The sequence below is a fragment of the Nanorana parkeri genome, unplaced genomic scaffold (assembly GCF_000935625.1).
Source record: "Nanorana parkeri isolate BGI_ZX_2015 unplaced genomic scaffold, ASM93562v1 scaffold44, whole genome shotgun sequence".
Taxonomy (NCBI): domain Eukaryota; kingdom Metazoa; phylum Chordata; class Amphibia; order Anura; family Dicroglossidae; genus Nanorana; species Nanorana parkeri.
In genome coordinates, this window is record NW_017306312.1 from 2,804,962 (window position 1) to 2,828,246 (window position 23,285).

At 40.5% G+C, this 23,285-nt stretch overlaps 1 protein-coding gene across 1 annotated transcript in view; it reads right to left on the minus strand.

Annotated features, from left to right (window-relative positions):
• HAT1 (histone acetyltransferase 1) overlaps positions 1 to 23,285 on the minus strand; it is a 53,247-nt gene that overhangs the window by 11,123 nt on the left and 18,839 nt on the right. The window contains exons 5-8 of the mRNA XM_018572311.1: positions 17,096 to 17,275; positions 13,110 to 13,231; positions 12,498 to 12,602; positions 11,487 to 11,593 (exon numbers count right to left, since the gene is read on the minus strand). Of these exons, the coding sequence (XP_018427813.1) occupies positions 11,487 to 11,593; positions 12,498 to 12,602; positions 13,110 to 13,231; positions 17,096 to 17,275 (514 nt within the window). The remainder of the gene's footprint in view (positions 1 to 11,486; positions 11,594 to 12,497; positions 12,603 to 13,109; positions 13,232 to 17,095; positions 17,276 to 23,285) is intronic.

Sequence of the window (23,285 nt, forward strand, 5' to 3'; positions counted from 1 at the left end):
TTCCAACATACACAAAAATATGCCATCATAGCAAAACCATACAATACCGAGCATGTCAGACCTACTACAACATCTGGTGAACAGATTTAACCCAAGAGAAAGAAAAAATATCACATCGAACATATCCGGTGCAGGACATGCTGTTGACATGCCTAACATTCTTTTAGAACACATACGTGCATTTCCTTGTCAACCAAATGATCAGAACATTGCACACCCCATACAAATTCCACGCAAAGGTTTATTTATCACATTTGTCAGTTGTATTATAATCGATCGTGCGTGTGCATGATTGCCCATGCACAAATAAGTGTTCATGTATCTAGCTTACTTGTTACAGCTATACTAAGTTACTCTGCACATGCACGCACATTATATATAATTTTTTTTTTTACACAAACACATGCACAATAAAGCAGTACACGGATAATAGTGTATACTGAACAATGCATGTGTGTATGTATTTATATACATCTATATAATGTGTGATACAAACACACACACACACACTGAATGAGCCAAAGTAACTCACAATTACCAGCAATGCAAAAAAAAAAATAATATATTATTATAATAAAGAAAAGAAGAAAAAAAATCACAATAGCTTTCAGAAAAATTCAATCCATACATAAAACTACAGAGGTCTGCAGCCTTCCACTTTCAATGCATCCAATCACCCCTTTGGGCAGAGAAAATATGTAATAAACACTTAAGTAGCACTTAAAATGTGCATAAAAATAGCTCATGCATGTTAATAGTTTCAAAAATTCTACCTCTTCAACAAAGCCCAGGCAGATCTTGCGAGTGCTTTTTCCCTCCCTACATTTACAGCTGACGGGCCAAGATGCAGGAAGTGTGGGTAATGCCCACTCTGAAAAGTATAGGGGGGCACACAGCTACAAAGAGACATTCAGACGGATCTCTTCACAAAAGGGAAGGATTTGAGCAGCCGGCGCTGATTATACAGGGGACACGCAGGTGTTTGAAAAACTAAAATTTTCCACCCATTCACCTTCCTTTAAGAAAAAAATTGTGACATATACGGTACTGTATCCTGCACACATTTCATCATTTTACCTTTACAGCTTTAATGAACATTAGAAAGAAAAGTGAAAATAATGCTCCCTATATACAGTACTTAAACTATATACCGAGCTTGGCAGTGCTCCCACAATAAAATGTTCCACATGTGTAGTATGTCTGCACATAAAATAGCCACATAAATTGAACAGATTTTTTGCAAATAAAAAGGCTTTGAAAATTGCTTAGGCCTCATCCACACTGGCAGTGCCAAGCTTGCTTTTTTTAAAATTCTTTATGAACAAAAAGGGTGAGGTACATAGAAAAGGAGGACAAGCGGAGGCCACAAGGTCTCACACAATATCGAATCATAGACAATGAAGAACATATTTAAAACATGTTAACAAGCTGTAAGATCAATCGCCTGCAAGCATAATGTTTCAAAATCCGTCAGCGGCCGTCTAGGGCTCGGAACCTCTGAAAAGGAGCATAAGAAGTGCCTTAACTGCAGTGCACACCACAATCGCATCGGAGGAGTTGTGGTGGCCTGAATATGAGCAACTTGTTTCCACTGACCTGCCTCCTGGAAGTGACACACCCTGGTGTTACCTGCGGCTGTCAGAGCTCTGGCTAGTGGGCCATGCTCTCCCGGAGGGAAGCGGATACCACCTCTGCCAGGTCTGTGTGCAGGGTGGCAGTCAGCTGGGCCATCATCGCCTGCATGTCTGCACGGGTAGGGAGAGCTGCTAGTAGGTCATGGAGCCCAGCATTGTCTGCTATGGCCATCACACTGGGGCCCGGCGAGTTAATCATCCGCAGTGGGGAGGGCACCCCTGATATCTGGCCTGATGTGAAGGATGCTGGTGGGGAGGGCGGCTCGGAGAAGGTGTCAGGAGCTCGCCCGTGTACCGCGCCATCGATCGCGGGCCGCGCATCATACTCGAGCGCCCCGGTCCGGGTGCGCGTGTTAGGCCCCGACATTCGTGGGGAGATGAAAGCGTCCATCCGGGCCTGCGAGCGTGGCTGGGTGAAGGTACGTGGGGTTCTCACTTGTTTACCCGTCCTCCTCATGGGGCAGCGGGGTAGTGGAGAGCAGATCAACTGTAAAAAATAACCCCCGGTCTGCAGAGCTCAGCGGATTAGCGTCCTCCTGCCGCCATGATCAGGCCACGCCCCCCGCCAAGCTTGCTTTTATGCATGTTTAGAGGGAATTTCAAAACGCATATACACATGCATCTAATGTTTTTTCAAAGGTATCAGTCACAATGAGTGCTCACCCGCAGTTTAGCTGCTTATAGAGAAAGTTGAATTCTGTGCATCCAGGATCCAATTAGGATAAATTAGAACTGCAGCAAAATGAATGTAAACGCATCTAAAATCCCTTTACAGCAGGAACATCTCAATTCGGGAGTGTAACTACAGTCTTAAAAACCCGAGGCACCCTTAACACTTGCTCCACACTGGGAGGGAGTTAAAGGGGTATGGTTAGAACCTGAGCCTACTTGCTATATACACGATACACAAGTACCACATTCCTTCAGTACCCACAAAATATGCTTTAATTACTGTGCCACAAGCAAGTGTCTGTGCCACCTTACACTAGTGCGAAGTGCCTCTACAAGCCTTACATGGGTGGTCAGTGTGTCCCCTTTATGCTCAATACGCATTGTGCTGGTGAATGTGGTTTTGGACCTGGGGCACCAAGCAGGAGATATGGGGCATGTACCTTTGGTGCCCAATGCTATTTATGCCACTGCACAGGAGAAAGTGATCTGGGAGGCATAAGAGTCATTTATACTTCCCAGATCACGTTTCAGTTTGGACAATCTAACACAGAAGTGATCTGGGAAGTATAGAATGACTTTTATGCCTTCCAGATCACTGTATTTTGAGGAATATGTAGGCTGCAATAGTAGAACTTTATGTGAAAATTCTAGTCTCCTGGCTGTCCAAGGCTTCAGTAATGTAAGTCACCAAGCAAGTAGCATGTGATGTCAGGATATAGTCAGAAATCAACTAATTTTCCCAGATCTGTTACTCAAAAACGATTTGTTTTCTATATCAACCAGCATTTTCAAAAGGTCAAAAATGGGCACCTTAATACCTGTAATGTAAATTTAAGTGTTTAAGGATCAGGAGTATCTTTTAAAATATAAAAATTGCTTTTATCGCATTTTGGGAACCCCGTCCCCCACACTGCAAGAGTTACCTGCTTGTTTTCGTCTAAAAAAAAGGAAAAAAAGTTATACTCACCCAAACCGCGGAGCCAGCTGGCAACTACTCCGGCCCCTGAAGTCGCTCTCCTCCTCCATTGCAGCAAGGTATATCTCCTGGCGTGCTCACGTTCTTTGCACAGCGTATAGAATGTGATGATTTAAGGATCCTTAGACTGCTGCAGTGGAGGAGGAGGAGAGAGGCTCCAGGGATCAGTCTAAGAGCAAGTTGGCTCCAAAGATCTGGCGAGTATAAATTTTTTTTTGCACCTCGACACAAATATGAGCACTTAACCCTAGCAATACAGGGGTAGCCCCACTACAAGGATTAATAATCATGTTGCTCAGCCAAGTCATGAAATAATCATATATAGAAAATGTCTCAAACAATTAGCAATCATTTTTAAAAAGCTGCTATTTACCATACAGACAGACCGACCGACCAACCAACCAACCGTGACTGCACAGGCTTTCCTCCTACATGTTACACGCACAGAGGGCATAGTTACATTTACTAGGCGCAGCTTCTGTTGTAGCTCTTTCACTATTAGGGGTTACATACACTTCTGGCCTAGAGCTACAAGAGCGACTAAAGTTATTTAGTGATTTGGAGAAATAACTACTTATTCCCAATTATCTTATTAGCAGCACACAGATTCCAGTGCCTAGTCTAACTTCTGTTCAGTTCAAATTGAAGCCCCAATCCTTACTCAACTATCCAAAGCCAACTGCTCTGACCATGGGCTGTTCTCTGTTCTGACAGAGGATCTAGCATTGGATTGCTAAATGACAGGGAGCTAGGCTAAGCTGCAGTAGTAGAGCTCAGAGTCAGTGGCCTATGTTGTTGGTTATGTGTTTAGATGAAGCATTGCAATCTTGAGGAATGCTGAATTAAGTTTTACTTGCTTAGACGAACGTTACATCAGAATACAGCATTGTGAAGGAAATAGATAGGAAAACTTCCTGTGCATCATAGATAAGCATGCACATAGAGAGTAACATTGCACTACACTGCCATCTACAGCTCAAAAGACATTTATCATCAGAATGTCAGTAATATACCGTTTTATTTTCAACATGTGTGAATGGATTATCTAAGATTAGGCACACTCAAAGCAACTTGTAGGTTTGAAAATTTATTTTTATAATTCATTGTTTGATAAAAATACTAAAAAAAAAAAAAAAGAATCAGATCAAGGGATCATATTTTTCTCTGTGCTGAGAAAGATATTGGGTCTGCCACTGGTAAACTCGCTTCTGAAAATAGCAGCAACCTGTCTGTCATGATGGTACTTACTTGTACACAGTTGGGAGATTCAAATTGTTATATATACATATCTGATAATGAAGACATTAGCCAGGGACACCTTGATAAGATAAAATAATTACAAGAGGAGGCCAGAGATATGTAGAATAAAGATAGATAGAACCCCTTTAAAAGGGATTTATTGTATGAGATAGGATCATGGAGTTTACATCATTGTGTTTGTATTTCTCATACTTGTTGTCTATTTTCTCATCAGACTGTGTATATGTGCAACTACACAATGTACCTCCCCCGAGGAACCCTAGGGGAGAGATATTTACCATCATCTCTGCACAAATGCAGCAGGAGCCACCAGCAATGTGCTGAATGTAACGTAGTGTAGAATGGTGTTAAATTAACAAAAGGAGCGAAATGAAAGGGAAATCCACCGTATTAATACTAAGCACAAAAACAACCATTTGGTATAAAGGAACTGAATGTTCATTGATTTCTAGGGAAGACTGAACTTTTACCCAAAAGTGCTCTCACCCCCTCCTTTCCTAGAAATTTAGTCTCACAACTTTAAGATATCTACTCACATTCTATATTATCCCTTTTGCTAGCTCTGCATAACATTCCACTACCCCCACCTCTTTTTATCTTATAAAAACTTGATGCGCCGTAATAAAGTCAGATCCTTTGGACCAAGCTCTGTGTTTTGTGTCATTCTGTTCTGTGCAATATTGCATACTGATAAAAATCTCCACCAGAAACATCCATCACACTACTCCAGGAAGAATTGTGCAGAGTTGTGACCACACTGGCTATCAGAAAGAAATAAAGCCAGAGAAAGACAGGCAAAAAGCATTTTAGATTGTAAGCCCTCAGGGGCGCTCCTTACCATCTTGTCTTGAATTGTATTGTGATTGTAATGTCTTCCCTATATTGTAAAGTGCTGCACAAACTGTTGGTGCTATATAAATCCTGTATAATAATTTCAGAAAGAGGTCTCTAAAATAATGAAGGAAGGTATTTGCAGCTGCTGCAATGGAGGTCTTTGCCTTTACACAGTGTTACTTCACATGCATCTGCAAAAAGGTTTGCAGCAAAACCCCAATTTTAACCTAAATTTTGAAACAGTTTAATTTGGTATTTCTGTGCTGGTTACATGTGCCAAGAGCTGGGTAATTTTTGTATTCTTTAGTGTACTGCCCTACCCATGTGCACATTTCCAGTGCTAGGTATCAACTGATCTGTGCAGATGCCTTTTTTTGCTCATGGCAAGACAAACAGCATACAAGTAGTGCAATCCATAGATTTGTGTTGTCATTTTTAGGTACAAAAATTGTACAGACAAATGTTACCACCAGAAAGATGAGAGAGTCTTTGGCACATAGGTCACTGTAAAGCTCCAGGTATCTCCTCCACCACAAAAATCTTATAATAATAAAAGAAAATTACCCAGAAAAGTAAAGTCTTGTAAACCAGACAGCGTGTGGTTGCAAGAGAAAAAAAACATATTTAATGAAGACTTAGTGAAATCAGCAACACAAAAAAACATCTGTTCTACAGAAGAAAGACCACCCCAGCTAAGTGGAGACTCCTCTCTGAACATCACTGCCATGAAACCATAGCAGGAGGCTCTCTTTTAGGTGGTAATTCAATAAATCTTGAAGGATGCATTACAAGCTCTGGCTAGATCGCTTATGATAAACGACTGCTGCTAACTCAGCTCCCTGCCCTGAAAACCATTACTTTATATGTGCAAATATACATATTGCATTTATTATTTCTGAACACATTTCAAAACACTGAAATGAAAAAGCGTGCAAGAAAATGGCAAACCACGTGCCAAAACAGTGCGAAAAGACATTTCCTCAGCTGCAGAACAGTTAGGGAAAGTCATGCTAGAGGGCAGATTTGCTATGTCTACAGTAAAATATATACATGTTTACAAGCACAGGGTTATGGGGACAGATCTTATCTGCTCAGAACATAAGCAAATGCTGCTCTCCAGAGTAACAGGCAAAAATGAGGCCCATCTGAAACGGAAAACATTACAAAACTTCAAAGTAAAGTGCCGTAATCGTATAATAAACTACAACGTAATCTGGAAAACATTTTCTTAAAACAGGCTTTCCTGATTAACATGACAGATACATTTCAGACAGGAGAATATTGGCTGCTTATCTTTCCCCGACGGATCTTTTTCATGCTACTACATATGCTGGCCGCTTGGCAAAAGAAGCTGTAGTCTATGAGCTAGCAATAGTCTGCTTTTCTCTTCTACCACACGGCGACACAAAAGAGTGGAAAGTTGTAGAGTCAGTGGAAAAAAACATTAATACCTAAATCATTTGTCCCTCAAGCAACTACACATAAGGAAAAAGTTTGCGGAAATAGTTGTGGCCTTGTTTTTGCTAAATGCCTCTTGTGTCCTTGTGGCACAAATGAAGAACTGACACAAAGGGGATAAATGGCTCAATAAAGAAGTCTTGAAAGCAAGGTTTTTGTTTACTAGGGGCCGAATGGACTTAGGCAAGCCAGGCCTGTTTGTTAACAGCTGTTTCCCTAAGCTACTGTGTATACAACTTCAACCTCTGCTGTCCTCTCATTTTGTCTTCAACTCTTCCTGGAGCTTCTTCTCTGCTAAGCCCTGCATTCATAATACGTGGCCAACATATCTGAGTTGCAGTTTCAGTATCTGTCCATTCAGTGAGCACCCTATTTTTTTCCCCTCTGTGTAATGACGGATAAGTTCTCATTTAAATTCAAGAAACCCGACACTTTTCGCCATCCCTGCGATTCAAAAGTGTTGATTGTTCAGCGATCAGCCTTCTAAAAGGCCAACACTTGCTGCCACATTATTACCAATATAATAGCAGCTCTGGCTTTTCTAACTTTTGATGACAACGTGAGATTTTGTTGACAATATAATACAGGCTAAGCACTACCTACTTCTAAATTGGCCACATGACATACTCCAACAACAACTTTTTTTGGGGGGGTAAAGGAAGAGCTGTCTCTTAGGTTCCTATGACTATATAAGTCACATGCTGAAATATTAATATATTATTAGAACATATTTATGGTCAATCTCGTCCTGAGCACATTACTAAAGGGAATGAAAATCTGTTCCATTGATGCAACATGGATTTTTCCTACTTTAAAGCCCAAATGATCTCTGTATACTGCTGTAATCCAGTTAGGTTGCACATACAGTAAAAAGCAAGAGTTCAATTGAGCTTGAAGTTTTGGTGTCAATCAGCAACTGCCACTGCTCTGGCTTTTAGTTTAACACTTTGCTGAAATGTTACTACAAGGATAAGTCCATGTCTAACACAGTAGTAGGTACCGGTACTAGGGATGCACCGATACTTTTTTCAGTGTCATATGACAGTTTTTCTACAACAATACAGACTAATGATTTTAGGACAGTGGTAGAGCGCCAGGGCCCGGGCCCAGCTGCAACGCTGCGTCCCTAGTAGTACCACTAACTCCAAGCTGTAGAAGAAATACAAATCTCACCAACATATACCAATGCAGAATGGCGCTGGTCATAGAGGACTACAAATCCCAGCAGTACGTTATACAGCAATGCAGAATAAAAAATATTTGAATTTTCTACATATTCTGTGCTGCTGCTCTGCTCCAGGGTGCTGGCTTCATGTCTCGGGCGGAGGGTCTCGGCAGGGGAGATATGCGGGCCAGCGCAGTAAAAAGGCACTGCATGGTTCCCCAGAAGGCTGCTGCCCCAGCAAGCACAGGACCTTAGGCAGCCGAATCAACTAAAAAAATCAAAGTGCTCATATCGGTTTTTAGTGTCGGGGCACTTTCACGAGTACTCATGAAAATGGTCAATATCGGCACTGATACTGGTAGCGGTACATCCCTAGTAGGAACACTACATAGAAGATACTATGTGGTGAGGATTGTGAATAGCACTCATATGCTAAAGAACTGCATACTTTACTGTTTTACAAATATGAGAAATAAAAATGAAATAAATAATATGACACTAAACTTAAGAGTAAAGCTTAAAAATACATTCAAGTACCTTAACTATTAACAACAATGTATCTTATTTGTGTATCACTCTGGTGTAGATCCTTAAATCATCTCTGCATTGGTGCTGACACTGTCCTACCTTCTGGAGGGGGGCTACTTTTGTTCCCCACGGTCCCGCTGCGTGTTGTAAAGTAGTCACCGCTCCAAGCTCACTCCCGTGAAGGACTACAATCTCACGCTTTGTTTACTAATTTGTATTGAGATTGTAGTCCATCACGGGCGTGAGCTTGGTTCGGTGGCTACTTTACAACACACACAGGGACCATGGGGAACAAAAGTAGCCACCCTCCAGAAGGAAGGACAGTGTCAGCACCAATTCAGAGATGATTTGAGGATCTGCAGCTGAGTGATACACAAATAAGATAAATTTTTGTGAATAGTTAAGGTACTTGAATGCATGAAGATTAAATTCCTGAGTTTAGAGTCATGTTAAGTATTATATTACCACATCCCTTGTTGAGTAATTGTATATCTAATTTCTACAAATAACATTAATATATTAGTATCATTTCTGATAAAGTGTTTTCTTCTTATTTGTACTACGATAAAGAAAAAAAAATGAACTAGAGAATCTTTAAAGTATTGGAAATCTATGCATGCTTATTGCCATTTGTATTGTTGACCCTCCTTAACTGCTTTTTATCAAGGACACATCAGAATCCATTTCAGAAGTTACTCACAAAACACAATAGACTTGTGATGTTTAAAAAGAGAGGTAAAGTACACGATGGAAATGAGTACCATTAGACACTTCATATACTGCGCAAGAAACAGTGGCTTCTGAATTCTTTCTGTTCAAGAAACAAGTCCATTGTTCCCAAGTGAGCAGCCTCAATGTTCTCAGTGTTCCTCACTAAAGAAAGTTCAACCTCTTTCCAAAATAAGTCTTTACAACACCCTCTAGACCCTCTAATTACATTAAACTGTTCTGTGGGCAGCAGCACTTACGTATAATAGAGTATTATTCCACACAACCTGCAAGGGGATACAGCGCAAGCTTTGGGACGAGATAAAAAAATTAATGAAATCTCCACAGAACTGACAACCTTGAAATAGGCCTGCGTGAAAGGTTTTGGCCATTCGTTATTGGATTCAACTTGGAGCAACTTCAATATCAAAACAAAAAGCAAGCTATCAGCAACCAGTTTGTCTGAACAAAAGATCCCAAAAGCTTTAGGTACGTAGGTGATTGTACTATACTCATGAACATCTGCATCAATGCATCCAAACAGGCCTCCAACTGGCTGCTTTTAGGGCCCACTTACACGTATGTCTTGCATTAACGTGCGATTCATGGCAATGCATGGAACTAAGTTGCAATAAGATTTATTTTGAATGACACTTTAAAATATATAGAATACACACTGCAATGCATATTCATTCTAGTACATTGCAACGCACCAATATGGCTCTTCTATACAATGTAGTGTAGGGGCCGGTACATTTTGTGTGTGTTGTGGTGGACTGCCAGCCCCTTTAAAATTAATGGACCCCTTAAAGTGACATTAAAGGATAAGCTTGTTTTCTCCCCCCCAATGTTAATTAAAGCGCTTACCTTAAATGATGTCTCTTAATCTGATCATCTTCTTTCCAGTAGTTTTCAGCCTTCTCTCCAGCGCTCCTGCGGGTCTCCGATCCAGCACTGACTCCTTTGTGCTTGCTGGCATTTCCTGTCCCACGAAGTCTGCAGTCCATTAACTTACCTAGTGTCTCTCCTCGTCTCCCGGCCGAAAATCTGAACAGCGCATGCACCCGCCCCAAGATCCTTTGCGGTCTCCAGAGATCAAATTTTAGGATGGGAGCGTGCGGGGAAGACACAGGTAAGTTTAAACCGCTTTTAAAGAGGTTTTCACCAAGAAATTCAAAGGTCTGCGACCATGATGCTCATGAATTTCAACAAACCCCAAAATGTAGCGGGTATGAGCATGTACACAACCATAAAATAGTAGTATACAATAAGTAGTTCAGGAGCCAGATGTGGTTCTCAGAAACCTTACAAATTTGTTCATTAATACCTTAATGATCATGAAGCGTAGATATATGCAGTGTCTTACCACACCACCATTGATCTGTTTTTGAAACACTATTTCGCCACAAGAATCTGCCTCCATCTACCCTGTTACTGACTAGGGACATCAAAAGATAAAATCGGTACACCGTTTAACCATTCTAGCTCTCAAAAACAAAATTATAAGAAAATAAAAGGTTAAAGAATTCTGACTGGAAATACTATCACCACAAAAAGGTTAAAGGATGATTTAAATATAATATGGCAAGTAAAAGATACATGTGTAGTTATAAAAGAAGAGGGGTTGAAGGAGCCTGTCATTTGCAAAGAACGTAGACTTCCTAACAGCCTAAAGACATAAGTGGCATTGTGGGCATGTGGTCAAGCAGTTAGTGAGGCCTAGTTTAGAGACTTTTACATGACATTTACTTTGGGAAGTATACAGGAAATGTATTTCAACAGTGTATTTAGCAGAATAATCCAAGAGAAGAAATCGCCGGTCACTCCTAAAATTCAATGCTGGTACAACTTTATTGATCTGGACAAAGGATCCACACCTGGGAACCTCTTCCACTGAAGCATTTTACCCACACATCTGGGTTTCGTTAGGTCACCCCTACAAATCAAGCCCAGCCTGCAAGGTTAAATGCATGAGAGGAAGAGATTCCCAGGTGAGGATCCTTTGTCTGAATTAATAAAGTTGTACCAGCTTTAAATGTAATGTAATGTGCTTTCTTTTTCTGGATTGTTCATTTTTTTAGGACATAGGACCATGCCCCAGCCTGGTTTCTGGCACCTGCTCTTTCCAGGGGATGACCCGACATCTAGGGTGTGTGAGCAGTGCAGGTATCTCTCTTTAACAGAAGGTATACCTGAAATAATGGTTATGTCAAAAAGAGAAGAATATAGTCAATAATAATAAATACAGTACCTGTAACATCCAAAATATTGGGAGAGGTAACATAGTATCTATGAACTGTTTCTAGTAGTTGGGCGCCATGTCCCTCGCCCTGGAATGGAGGCAAAATAATCATCTGGCTGCAAAAGTAAACAAAGAACATGTATTTTAATGTTGGAAACACAACCATATCCATGATATTATGCAGCAAGTCAGGACTCTGAAGTAAGAAGCTATGAAATTATTTAGTGGTCACTCCTTTTTTTTTTTAGTGACGACAAGCTTGGGCTGCATGGTACTCGTCACATCCACGAATGGCCCCACAGCCTTTATGTAGGCTTGCATAGGCTTGGCAAGGTCCTATGCCAAAATGGAGCTACCTCCCCTATGCATGAATGAGTTACATCATTCCGGCCTGGCCAATCAAGAGGCCAAAGACGCCGACCTGAAAAAAGGCCGGGTGAAGATGGAAGTGGCGGCGATGAAGGGGAGAGTGAACAGCTCAGCACTGGAAGGGATCTCCTACAAGGTAAGTGGGCCATAATGTGCTAATAGGGTGTACACAGTAGCACATTATGACTGAAACCTCCAGATGGGTTTTTTTTAAACAATGGAGAAAAAAAAAACTTTACTTGTGAAGTCCTCCATCTATAAATGTCTCAGTAATATTATTTAAGCTACACAAAATATATCTATATCTGTCTGTGATATTTCACAAATGTCTGCCCATTAGCCTACAACTCGTGGTAATGAGGGTAAAAAAATATTTTAAACCTTTATCTTTTAATGCATCTTTATTTGCATTAATGTGGATTTGCACAATAAGACACAATTATGGTTTAGCATTAACAAAGATCAGTCCAGTTTTTAACTAAACAGAGTCAATCTTCACCCTTTTTCCCCTCTTGTACTCTAAAGGAAAAAAAAAACCCATCAACACAATTATAGGTAAGATTGGGAACGTGAGATTCACTTGTGAAACAAAAAAAGGGGGGTAAAAAAAGAAAAACGAAAAGAAGAGGCACGTGCATCGCTGGCAATTACCTTACACGTGGCCGGGTTTTGTCTGGGTACACATAGTAATTATAGACTGTCATGTAGCCTACAGTCGCAAAGAGTGTAGTCCCGTCCTTATTGTACTTCTCAAATCTGCAGATAAAACAGAAAGCCAAGCAGGTCAATTACAGGCAAGCTCCCATGCAGGGTCCATTTTCCTTTTCCATTCTCTCAGAGAGTTTCCAGTGTCAGCAAGCTACGCTGTGAGGGCCCAATGGGTACACCTGCTTTATTCTGAAATGTACAATTCACTTAATTGGTGAGCTCAACTTGGATAAATCAGCCCTCTTTGCATCACTTCAGTGCACTTGCCTATTGTGCACTTGAATGGGTGGCTAGTAAAAAGGGAACACAGGCAAAGCTCATTTTACTCTTAAAGCCCACATTCAGAGCTCCCACAGACAACAGAGTTTAATTCAGCGCTATTCTGGAGGCCTCCGCAAACACAATGAAGGGAAACTGTGAGCCTTGTAAACAATAGTTTATCATGCCTGGGAAAAAATATCATTATACTGTTGCTGCATAATTGGTGTCTGCCAATTAAACCGCCAAGATTCATTAAAGGAGGAGAGTCGAATGTTGATTTGGAAAGCCACTTACACCAGAAAGTAGTCCCATCGCTCGTCATCCACATCAATGTAGCTGGCCGTTTCAATGAACCACATCAAGAACGTCTGAACCCTTTCATGGTACTCTCTGAAGCCTGGACAGGTCATGTCAGCCTAGAGCAACATGCAAAGTCAGGGTCAGACATCAAATATGGCATGCGGCATATCGAAACTGATATATTAAAAGTAAAAAAACTAGTAAAGTTTCTACATTAAAACACATGATGGCATTTGCGTTTCATAGTGAACCTTCTACAATAATATCAAACTCACTATCAAGCGCAACTCTACTCTTGCAATGACATGAATGGTACATACATTCATTCAGATCACAGCACTTCATAGAAAATGTGCATATCATGTGGTCACCCAGCAAAATATATCAATGTTTCTGGTACTGTAGCCATTCATTGAGCAGAAAGTGCACTGGACAGCTCTCATACTGGCATATAGCCTAACAAAAATATCATATATTCAGCATGACCTGAATGACTTCTTATATTACATCCAATCCCTAACACTTGATCAGGCTCAACGCACCCACTTAGATAACCAGTTTACAAAGGATGAACTTAAAAATGCCATTTAAGCCTTTACCGGAAGAAAAACACCAAGCCCTGATGGCATTCACTGCTTCCTCAGCTATTGAAGTCTATTAAACAAGTGTACTCTCAGGGAACACTACCAAATCCGTAAGAAGCGCTGATTGTGTCCCACACCAGGTAAAGATGCAGAATTATGTGACTAGTACCATCCCATATCTTCGTTTAATTTGCAGTTTCAAGATGTTAGCCAAATTTCTAGCCAATTGCCTAACGTAATTTTGAACCTAGTGGGCTGAGATCAGATGGGCTTTATGCCAGGCAAACATAGCATTTCAAACTTTATGAAATTGTACTTAAACACGCATGTAGTACAGGAGTCTGGCAAATCTAGCCTTGTGGTGTTACTGGCCATTGATTCTGTAGAATGGGAATATCCATGGTCAGTCCTTAACAGAATGTATAATGTACGTATTAAAGAAAAAAAAATTACTGACCCAGTGGTGAGGGTGCGTAAAAACTCTCAACTCTCCTTTTATCCAGCTTTAACAGGGTACTAGTTGTGGTTGCCCTTTTTAATGATTCTTATTTGCATTGCCAATAGAACCATTTGCAAATCTAAATCAGACAATCCTCGACACTCAAAGAGCTTACATGGGGTAGACTGGTGGAAAGGATTTCTCTCTACAAAGATATTCTAAATGTATCTATAATGGTAAGAGGCAGTCACTTACTGGAGGGTTATTAAAATATTTGGTACCTTCCCAGGTCTAAAAGCTAACCTGGAAAAATCTATTATTTTTCCCATTGGACCAACACAACCAGAACTCCAAAGCAAAATATCCAAAACCCCCTCAAAACTATACTACACAGAATCTGACCCCACTAGTTTAAATTGTCAGCTGAACTTAAAATGTGGAATCCCTTCCAATAACTCTGCATAAACCAAAATCAAAATGTTCTACCTCCAAGAGTCTTGCACATCATACGTCAACTCCAATGTACATATCAAACACATTTTATCCATACTTTTTTTTTTGTTTGTTTCTCTGGAATGGCCACACATTACCAGAACTGGTTTAAATGCCCATGAAGATATGGGTGCCATGTCAGTACCTAACTTTCAACACTAACTTATGTTAATTACCTCCTCAGTAGAAACTCAACCACTGTTCTGGAAGTGACTTTCCAGGGTTCAGGCCTGAAAACAATCTATTTAGTCAAACCTTACTTAACTGCAACAATAATTCACCTCTAGACATAAGGGTAATGCTATGGTATAAAGCGAAAGGAAATATATACAAATTTCTCTAAATACTCCTTTATGGTTCAACCTGCACTTTAAAACCTTTTACGAGTATACAGATACTATATGGTGGGCTCAAAGAGGAATTAAATACGTTCATAATTGATATGTTCAGGATACGTTCATCCCTTATCAAACACCTTAAAAATAACTGTAAGCTCGAAAGCCAACACAGTTACAGGTACCCGTCTCCAACATGCTATTCAGGCACCACTGGGAACACAATCCCTAAATATCCGTGCCTCTCCTCTTGATACAAGTGATGAACCTGAATTGTTTCCTTCAACAACTGTCCCCTGTTCCCTTTGACAAAATGACTGAAGTGGACTTTCCGTCCTTAACTAAAAAGGACTTTGAAGATGTGGAGGAAACCCTTTTCTCAACAGTTGTCAGTACACATAATCTTAGTTCACAGTTTTACGTTATCCACCAACTATACTGTACCGTCTAGCAAATTGATAAACTGGAAATTGACCCTATGTTACCCTTGCTCTACAACACCAGATGTTTTGCATGTCTTATTCGAATATCGCCTTACTGTAGAGCTGCAGCTAACGATTATTTTCAAAATCGATTAGTTAGCCGATTATTAGGTTCGATTAATCGGTTAATCGGATAAACAATAAAATAAAGTTTAAACTGGCAACAAATACACCAGCTACTTGGACACAGAACCCAGGCTTTTATCTGCCTCACCTCCCAGTATTCTACCTCCTTGCTATATCAAGTCATATATTGGGTAAACACCGCAAACAACTTTACATTCACTGGACATGCCCAAAAGTTGAGGACCATGGTTAGCAACAGTTTTGACCCTAGTATAGGTTTTGAACCAACTTTGGTAGAACTTTTTTTTGTGCTGGGGAAAGTAGACAGAGACCAGGGTGTGAATATGAGAGTGCGTGACTAAACAAATCCACGCAGATGTCTGCTGTAGGGCTGCAACAACTAATCGACATAATCGATTTTGAAAATAATCGTTAGCTGCAGCTCTAGTCTGCTGCCTAAATATCCAACTTTATTGTTGACCTGGTTTGTTTTGTACTGAACATATTCAGAAGTTAAACACCTAAAACATTTTAGCCAAAAATGGTAAAAATAGTATTTATAAATGTGCAGTTGCTATGCGAGTTCTTGAAAAGGAGAAGTTATTTTACACACATTTATAAGGCTTGGAGGTTACCTGTCATGACAAATATGGCAGCTGCTATGTTGGCTTGTTTTTACAGGTATGCATTCTAGGGCTGCCATGTTCTAACGCAAAACTAGCCATGTGCGTAACAGAAGTTTCACCACTTCACTGGCTGCATGTGCATAGCTGTAAAGTAGGGGTAGCCAAACTGCGGCCCTCCAGCTGTGGTGGAACTACAAATCCCATGAGGCATTGCAAGATTCTCACAGCCACAGACATGTCTCCCGGAGAGAGATGCATCCTGGGATTTGTAGTTTCACCACAGCTGGCGGGCTGGAGTTTGGCTACCCCAGCTGTAGAGCAAGGATAAGTATGACAGCCCCAGAACTGCATTAAATAAAATCAGAAATGACAGCTCCTTTTATTTCCATTTTAACAGGTTTTATAGCTTAAATTTAAATCCCCAATCGTCGTGACCTCTCCGTGTGCTTACCCGGCTGCCTACCTCCTTTTTTCAAACACAACAGTGAAAGAGAAAGCTTATTCCCTTCCTATCGCTGTAAACTGTATTCTAGTATTGACTGAAGTCTGGCCCCTCTACCTCTTTAGAGGAGGCACACTTTATCTGTATAGTCATGCTGCAATAGCACATTCATCCAAAAGATGCAATTCCTAAGTGCTGCAAAGCAAGAGAACTTTATTACTGCATGGAGTGATGACAAGGTAACATACGCTTTCTAAGATAACTGGAATTACTTGGAATGGATAAACAGAATTCTCCTGTGGTCCACTTTGGATTTTTCTGTGGTATAGAATTCTTAAAATTCAAGAATACAAAAAGGACTTCTTTCTATGAAACAGTTAAAATTTTGCATCATGTTCACAAGAGACAGAAAAAGAAGATAATCTGATGAACCGACTGTGTCCTTGGCTGTCTTACTTGTATTAAGAGGAATTTCCAGTACACAAATATAACATTTTAGAAATAACAGACTTACCTTACATATCTGGTATGTGATTTCTTCGCCAGCATCTTCGTTAAAAATGTTATAGCTGTGAATTATAGTGCCAAATGGCCTAAAGTTAACCTCCTTTTCCAATAACGATATAAAGTCATCTGTACCACAGCAAAATCCTGGAGGGACGATTTCACGGATTTTGTTTTCAACATCATCAGCCTAAGAGAAAAAAAGTTAACCATATTATAATATAAATAAATGTAAGAGTCGCCAAGTAATGAGTCTAAACTTTTATATAAAAGCCAGGAAAGCAAGCATATAACATATAAAAAGGACTTGTGTTAAAGTGTATATAAAGCCTAACAGCATCTATAGGCAGTTTAGAGAAAAGCCAGCGATGGTACACATATTCCATACTTACAGGTTGGAATACAACTGACCACACATCAGTATTGTATTAACACATACTGTATATTCTATAATTTGCCTCATTTTTTTTTTTTTTTATTATTGGATTTGGGAATATATTCTTGTGAAACAAGCTTGTAACAAGTTTTTTTAATTTGATCCAAATTACAATAATCATTACAATCACCTTCCAACAAATCACCATTTTTAGTGTTTTTAAAGACTAAAAGAAAAAGTGTTTAATCACCACACACACACACAAGCCAAAAACCATAACAATCACATTTTGTAAACTCCTCTGATCATTTCCTTTTTGCCTGACTAAAGAAGATAAAGTCACACATGGTTCAATTTTCAATACATATGATCATGAATTAACATGGTTAGAATATCAAAAGGATCAGATGGAAATGTGTAGGCACAACTAGGAAGGTTATAAAAGACTCACATTAATGATTTGACCTGGGTTTGTGAAGAACTTACAGCATTAGTGATCCCTGAGGACCGGTATGAAAAACTCAAAGAAAAAAAAAAAAGCCGTTTAACTGACAGAGATGCCGCCACTGATGCTTTCAACCTCATTGGGTCTAGCAATCAAAACAGCGGAGGACTTGTCTACAACCAACTACATCTCTGGAAACACAATGTAATGCTGCATATGGAACAAAGACCCGTACTCCCATGTTGGAAATGTGTCGGCACAATTAGTAATGTTATAAGAGACTCACAATAATTTTCACGCGTAGGAAACACAAATACATCATCAGTATGGAAAGCGCAGGGCAATGTTTTATTAAAAAAACCACAAGGCAGAGTAAAATACTAGATTTTGCAGCAATCAACTGAAAATGTTACTTCCAACCCAATGTATGGTAAGCATGGCTATCCTGGGAAATTCTGGGAACCCGATTCACAATCTGCTCTTCCAAATGTGCCCACATTATTAGTCTTGTCCATCCTGTCAACAAATATGGCTTCAATAAGGTATCAAATGCTTTTTTTTTACCCAACTTGTTACTCCTCACAGGTCTGTATTCTGGGTGTTGTTAATACAAACAAGAAAAAAAAGGAACTTTTTTGCAGAGTATGTTTTATTCTATGAATGCAAAAAGAATGCATGTAAATCGAACATTCTTTTCCTCAAGCTGAATTTGAGCTTGGCCCTACCTGCCTCACTATTGGTACATAACTATGATGAGGACCGTCAATGACCATCATTGAGGCACAGGAGGAGGTGAGCATAAGGAATTCATGAGCTATTCACCATTTGCACAACATAACTATATAGGTTTTGGCTCTTATAGTGCTCTGCAAGGTACAAAAGCAATACATGGAGGCACCATTTTAACCGTTTAGAAAACTTAGAGCAGTTTGGACAATTGTTTCCCAAGCCGTGCTCTCTGGCCATATTCTTAGTGGTCACTTGCCATGGCCATGTATTATCAGGCCCGGCGCTACCACAAAGCAAGTCAGGCGGCCGCCTTACGGCGCTGCAGGGTGAGGGCGAAAAAAACAGGGCATTTTGACAAGTACTTGTCAAAATGCCCCGATGTTTGCGCTATGTTTTTTGTTTCACTTACCTTCGGTGCAGGAGAGCAGAGGCGAGTCAGCGCTGGTCCAGTGGGAGGAGCTCCAGGTGGGAAGGGGGATGGGGAGGGGGGCGCAAAAATGCACCTTGCCTTTGTAGGCACGAATCCTAGCACCAGCCCTGTGTATTATGCTGTAGGATGTCATTGGTGGTACGTGCATAGGGCTTTGCTGCTATGACTTCCAACCACCCAAGCTAATCATTGATCCCAGAGGACAATCCCTTGTTGTATCAGGACTGTAACTCCTGGCTAATACTATACTGATCAAACATGACACAGAGGGGGGAATTTATCAAGGGAGTTGCTCCACTTTTCTTTAAGTGACACATTTTCCACGTTATTTGCACCTTATTTATCAATGCAGTCTAAGCCTTGATAATTAATGTCATTTTCATTAGACATGTTGGGGGGAATTTATCATAGCAATTGCGAGTGTTTGAACTTGCACGGAACATATTTGCACCAGGATTTATCAAGCTAGTGTAATGCTTAACTGTTGCATCTTGAAGAAGTGGTCACGGGGACTTCTTAAGTTGTGACTGTTTTCTTAGGTGATACTCCAGTTTCAGACAGCCACGGAACAAGTGCAGATGAAAACAGGGGCAAAAAACATGCAGTTGAAAAAGTAGTGCAAGCTCTGAAGAAAACAGGTACAAAAAAACATGTGCAGTTGGAAAAGTGCAAGTTTTGGGCAAAACACATGCAGTTGGAAAAGTAGTGCAAGCTCAGGTGAAAACAGGGGCACATAAATCACTTAGAGGAGTTGGAAAAGAGATGGCAGATTGGGGCTTCAGTGATCATATCTATAGGGTAAAAGGTTGCCAAAGGCAAAGGTGTTTCGCTACATCTTTGTCTTACCTGGAAGTGGCCAAAAGACCACAGAAGATTAGGCTTAGACTAATGGCAGGTTTAAGTTAATTAAAACCTATCCCTGTTACCCTGTAATTAACGTTTGTCTAGCAGCCCGTTTAGGAAATAATATTTTTCAAATACCAGCAAAATAGATATTTTCACCTATATATAAAAAATGCGATTTGTGGTGCAGATATAGTCTCACCCTCTTCAAGGGAAGACAGGTGCAATTCTGCTTTAATGACAAAGGGGGAACGTGAAAGTACATAACAGAGCAAGGATTAACAGGGCTGAGGGGGTAAAATTAAATAAAGAACTCCCAAAAAAGGTTGTCTCAAAGAGATTTAAATAAAAAATAACAAAAATGTGTTTAAGAAAACTGAAGTGTAAGTCAAGATCCTCAGTTTGGGATTACAAGGCATTACAAGTTCTGAACACGGCTGATTTTATGCAGATTTCCAACAATAAAAGAGGAAATCCTCTCAGACAAACCGTAATCAGAGATTATACGTAAGCTTGTTAAACAAGCGCTGTCTCCCTGTAGACTGTCAGCTGAGCAGACTCCATGTTCCTTTTCAAATCCCCCTAAGACCACTTGAATGAATACATTTACTACTTATGAATGTTTGATGAACTTACACAATAACATATTACAGCTTCTCACCAGGCAATAAAACTTAATGAATTGGTCTCAACTTAACAAAAAAAACGTGCCCCCTCAGTGCAGTCCCTAAAAGCCTAGCAGTACATGGGACAAAATGAGCTTGCACTCCTATTCATGGACTTTCTGTTCTCACTGCGTAGGGGAGGGTGCTTAGACAATGAAGGCAGGTTTTTACTCAATGGAGTCTACAGCGTGTTCATCTGAAATGTTTGTATTGTATCTATTTCCACAAGGGCGGACACAAGAACACTCTGTGTTCACTTACCAACGGACCCTTTTCACACCGTTTACATGCATGATGAGTATTAGTTGAAAACCCACACTCTTGCTGCTTCCCATTCAGATGGGGAAATTAAGATGCTTAGTATAAAATACGCTACAAAAGGCTAATGCAACATGCCACTAATTCCTGTCCTTTCAACTATTATCCCTCCTAGTTAAAGCAATGCACCTGCAGTTGAATAGCACTTACATCGGCATTCACTTACCCCTGTAAGTTATTGACTGAAAAAGGACTGACACACTTTATGCCAACTCTGTCCATTTTCTTATTACGGAACAAGGAACAATGAGCGGCTCACCGATGACCCTGTACTTTTTATTTCTAGGAACGTTTCAAAGACTATTAGTTGCTTTCTTTATTTTTATAACCTACAGGTTGGACTGATATGATATCATATAAGCTACTTGTGTCATTGTCTGCTTTCCTCAGAACAACAACAGTTCAAGAATTATTTTGCAGCTTTAAAGGGCTCTTCTTTTAGCACCAAGAGTTCTTAACCTTTAAAAAGAGCTTTTCAAACTTATTCCCCCCATTTAAATTCATAACAATGAACTTACTACAGAAATATAAATATATCTTTGTGTTATACCCGAATACTTTGGTGGCCACACTATATTAAAACCCTGGAGCCAAATAGTCCACTCGGGCAATCAAAAGGAGGAAATTTCAAGGAGACAAGAATTGTATGCCCCCTTTGAAAACAATCAAAAAAAATTAGGAGAAAAATTTATTTATTTATTTTTGGTTCCAAAAGTAACAACTTTATTTTAAAAAATACAAGTGAACAGCAAGGAAATGGCGTAGCTGGAAACAGAGAAGTGATGAATATAGAATTAAATGGAAAAAAAATGCTGTTCTAAAATCTTATCTTCCTTTCTATGGTCTTGTAATATCCCAAAAACTTCAACATCCCACCACAAAAGGCTGACTAGGGCTGCCTGATCTTCAGTTATACTATTGGGCAGCCATAATAATAGGCGTGCATTGGTGGTTCTCACAAGCTCAATACAATCCAGAGATTGGCTTAGAAGCAGAAATCCTGGGGTCATATACCACCCTCAGAAATGTAGGGTTACCTCACTCCGCACAGCTCAGGCAGCACTTAAAAAAATTGCCAAGAAAGTTGCCAGGAAAAAGGTTTCTGCAGCCCAATTGTTTTTTCTGCTTTTTACACTTCTTTAGAAAAAACCCACCTAGACCCAACTGCGGACTACACCAGATCCCACGCCATGGGCTCACTACAATAGTAGAACCCTGAAACACATAATAGATCATGAACTGAGCATTTTAATATTTGGATGCTCTTGGGGCCAAGTATACCTAATTCAATTCAGTTTTTTTAGGCATCTGCACCTACGGCATGCAGTACAAGCTCAATTTTTTCTAACACTCTTACACTAAAGCAACGGTGGGCAAACCCCGGCCCTCCAGCTGTGCTTTGACTACAAATCCCAACATGCCTCTGGGAGTCATGCCTGTAATGGTCAGTCTTGTAATTCCTCATGGGACTTGTAGTTGCACAACAGCTGGAGGGCCGGAGTTGCCCACCCCTGCCCTAAAGCCTGACCCCAATGAAGGCCACTCTGATAGGAGACGGGCTACATAAACCTCCTTCTACTTTGTACTGGAGACTTATCTAGCGATAGACCCTGCCCTAAAGCCTGACCCCAATGAAGGCCACTCTGATAGGAGACGGGCTACATAAACCTCCTTCTACTTTGTACTGGAGACTTATCTATCGATAGACCCTGACTTCAATGAAGTGGAAGAAAGATATCCCTTGATGAGAACCACTGGAATGGACACAGTAACACTACATTTCCTGAATGATCCCCACTAGGGATAGAGCCAGCTAAAAGTACTACAAGGTATATTATACTCCCCTGCAACTCTCTAAAATCTTCAGTGCCAACAGTCCCTTCTGCCTCAAATGCCGGTACTGACCCAGGCTTCTTTACAGGGGTGTGGAAAAAATGACTTGTCCAAGGACTAAAGCAGGGGTCCAATCTACTTGTCCCTCATGACAATCTGCTTGACCTGATACAAAAAAATTATTTTAACCAAAACCGTATTTGACCGTGCTAAGCGCTTCTCATTGGCCAGCGCGGTCAAGTGAATGCGCCGACCAACAAGTGCTCGCAATTTGCAAGCAAAATTTAAAATCCATAGCGCAGGGCTGCACCGGACAACAGTATGGGGTACAAATAGTACACCCGTACCAGCGGAGCGGAGGGACTGTTTGCCGAAAGGCAAGTATAGCGGGGGAGGGGGCCAGATTTGAGTGGGTAATTCCAATTTCCCAAACTACCTGGGAAAGTGAACTTGAGCCTGTAATGCTCATTGTGCGTGCCAGAGAGCGCTGCTGCCCGGTTACCTCAATATGGCCTACAGTAGAATGGGGGCAGCACTCAGCACACACAATGTCCCACACGT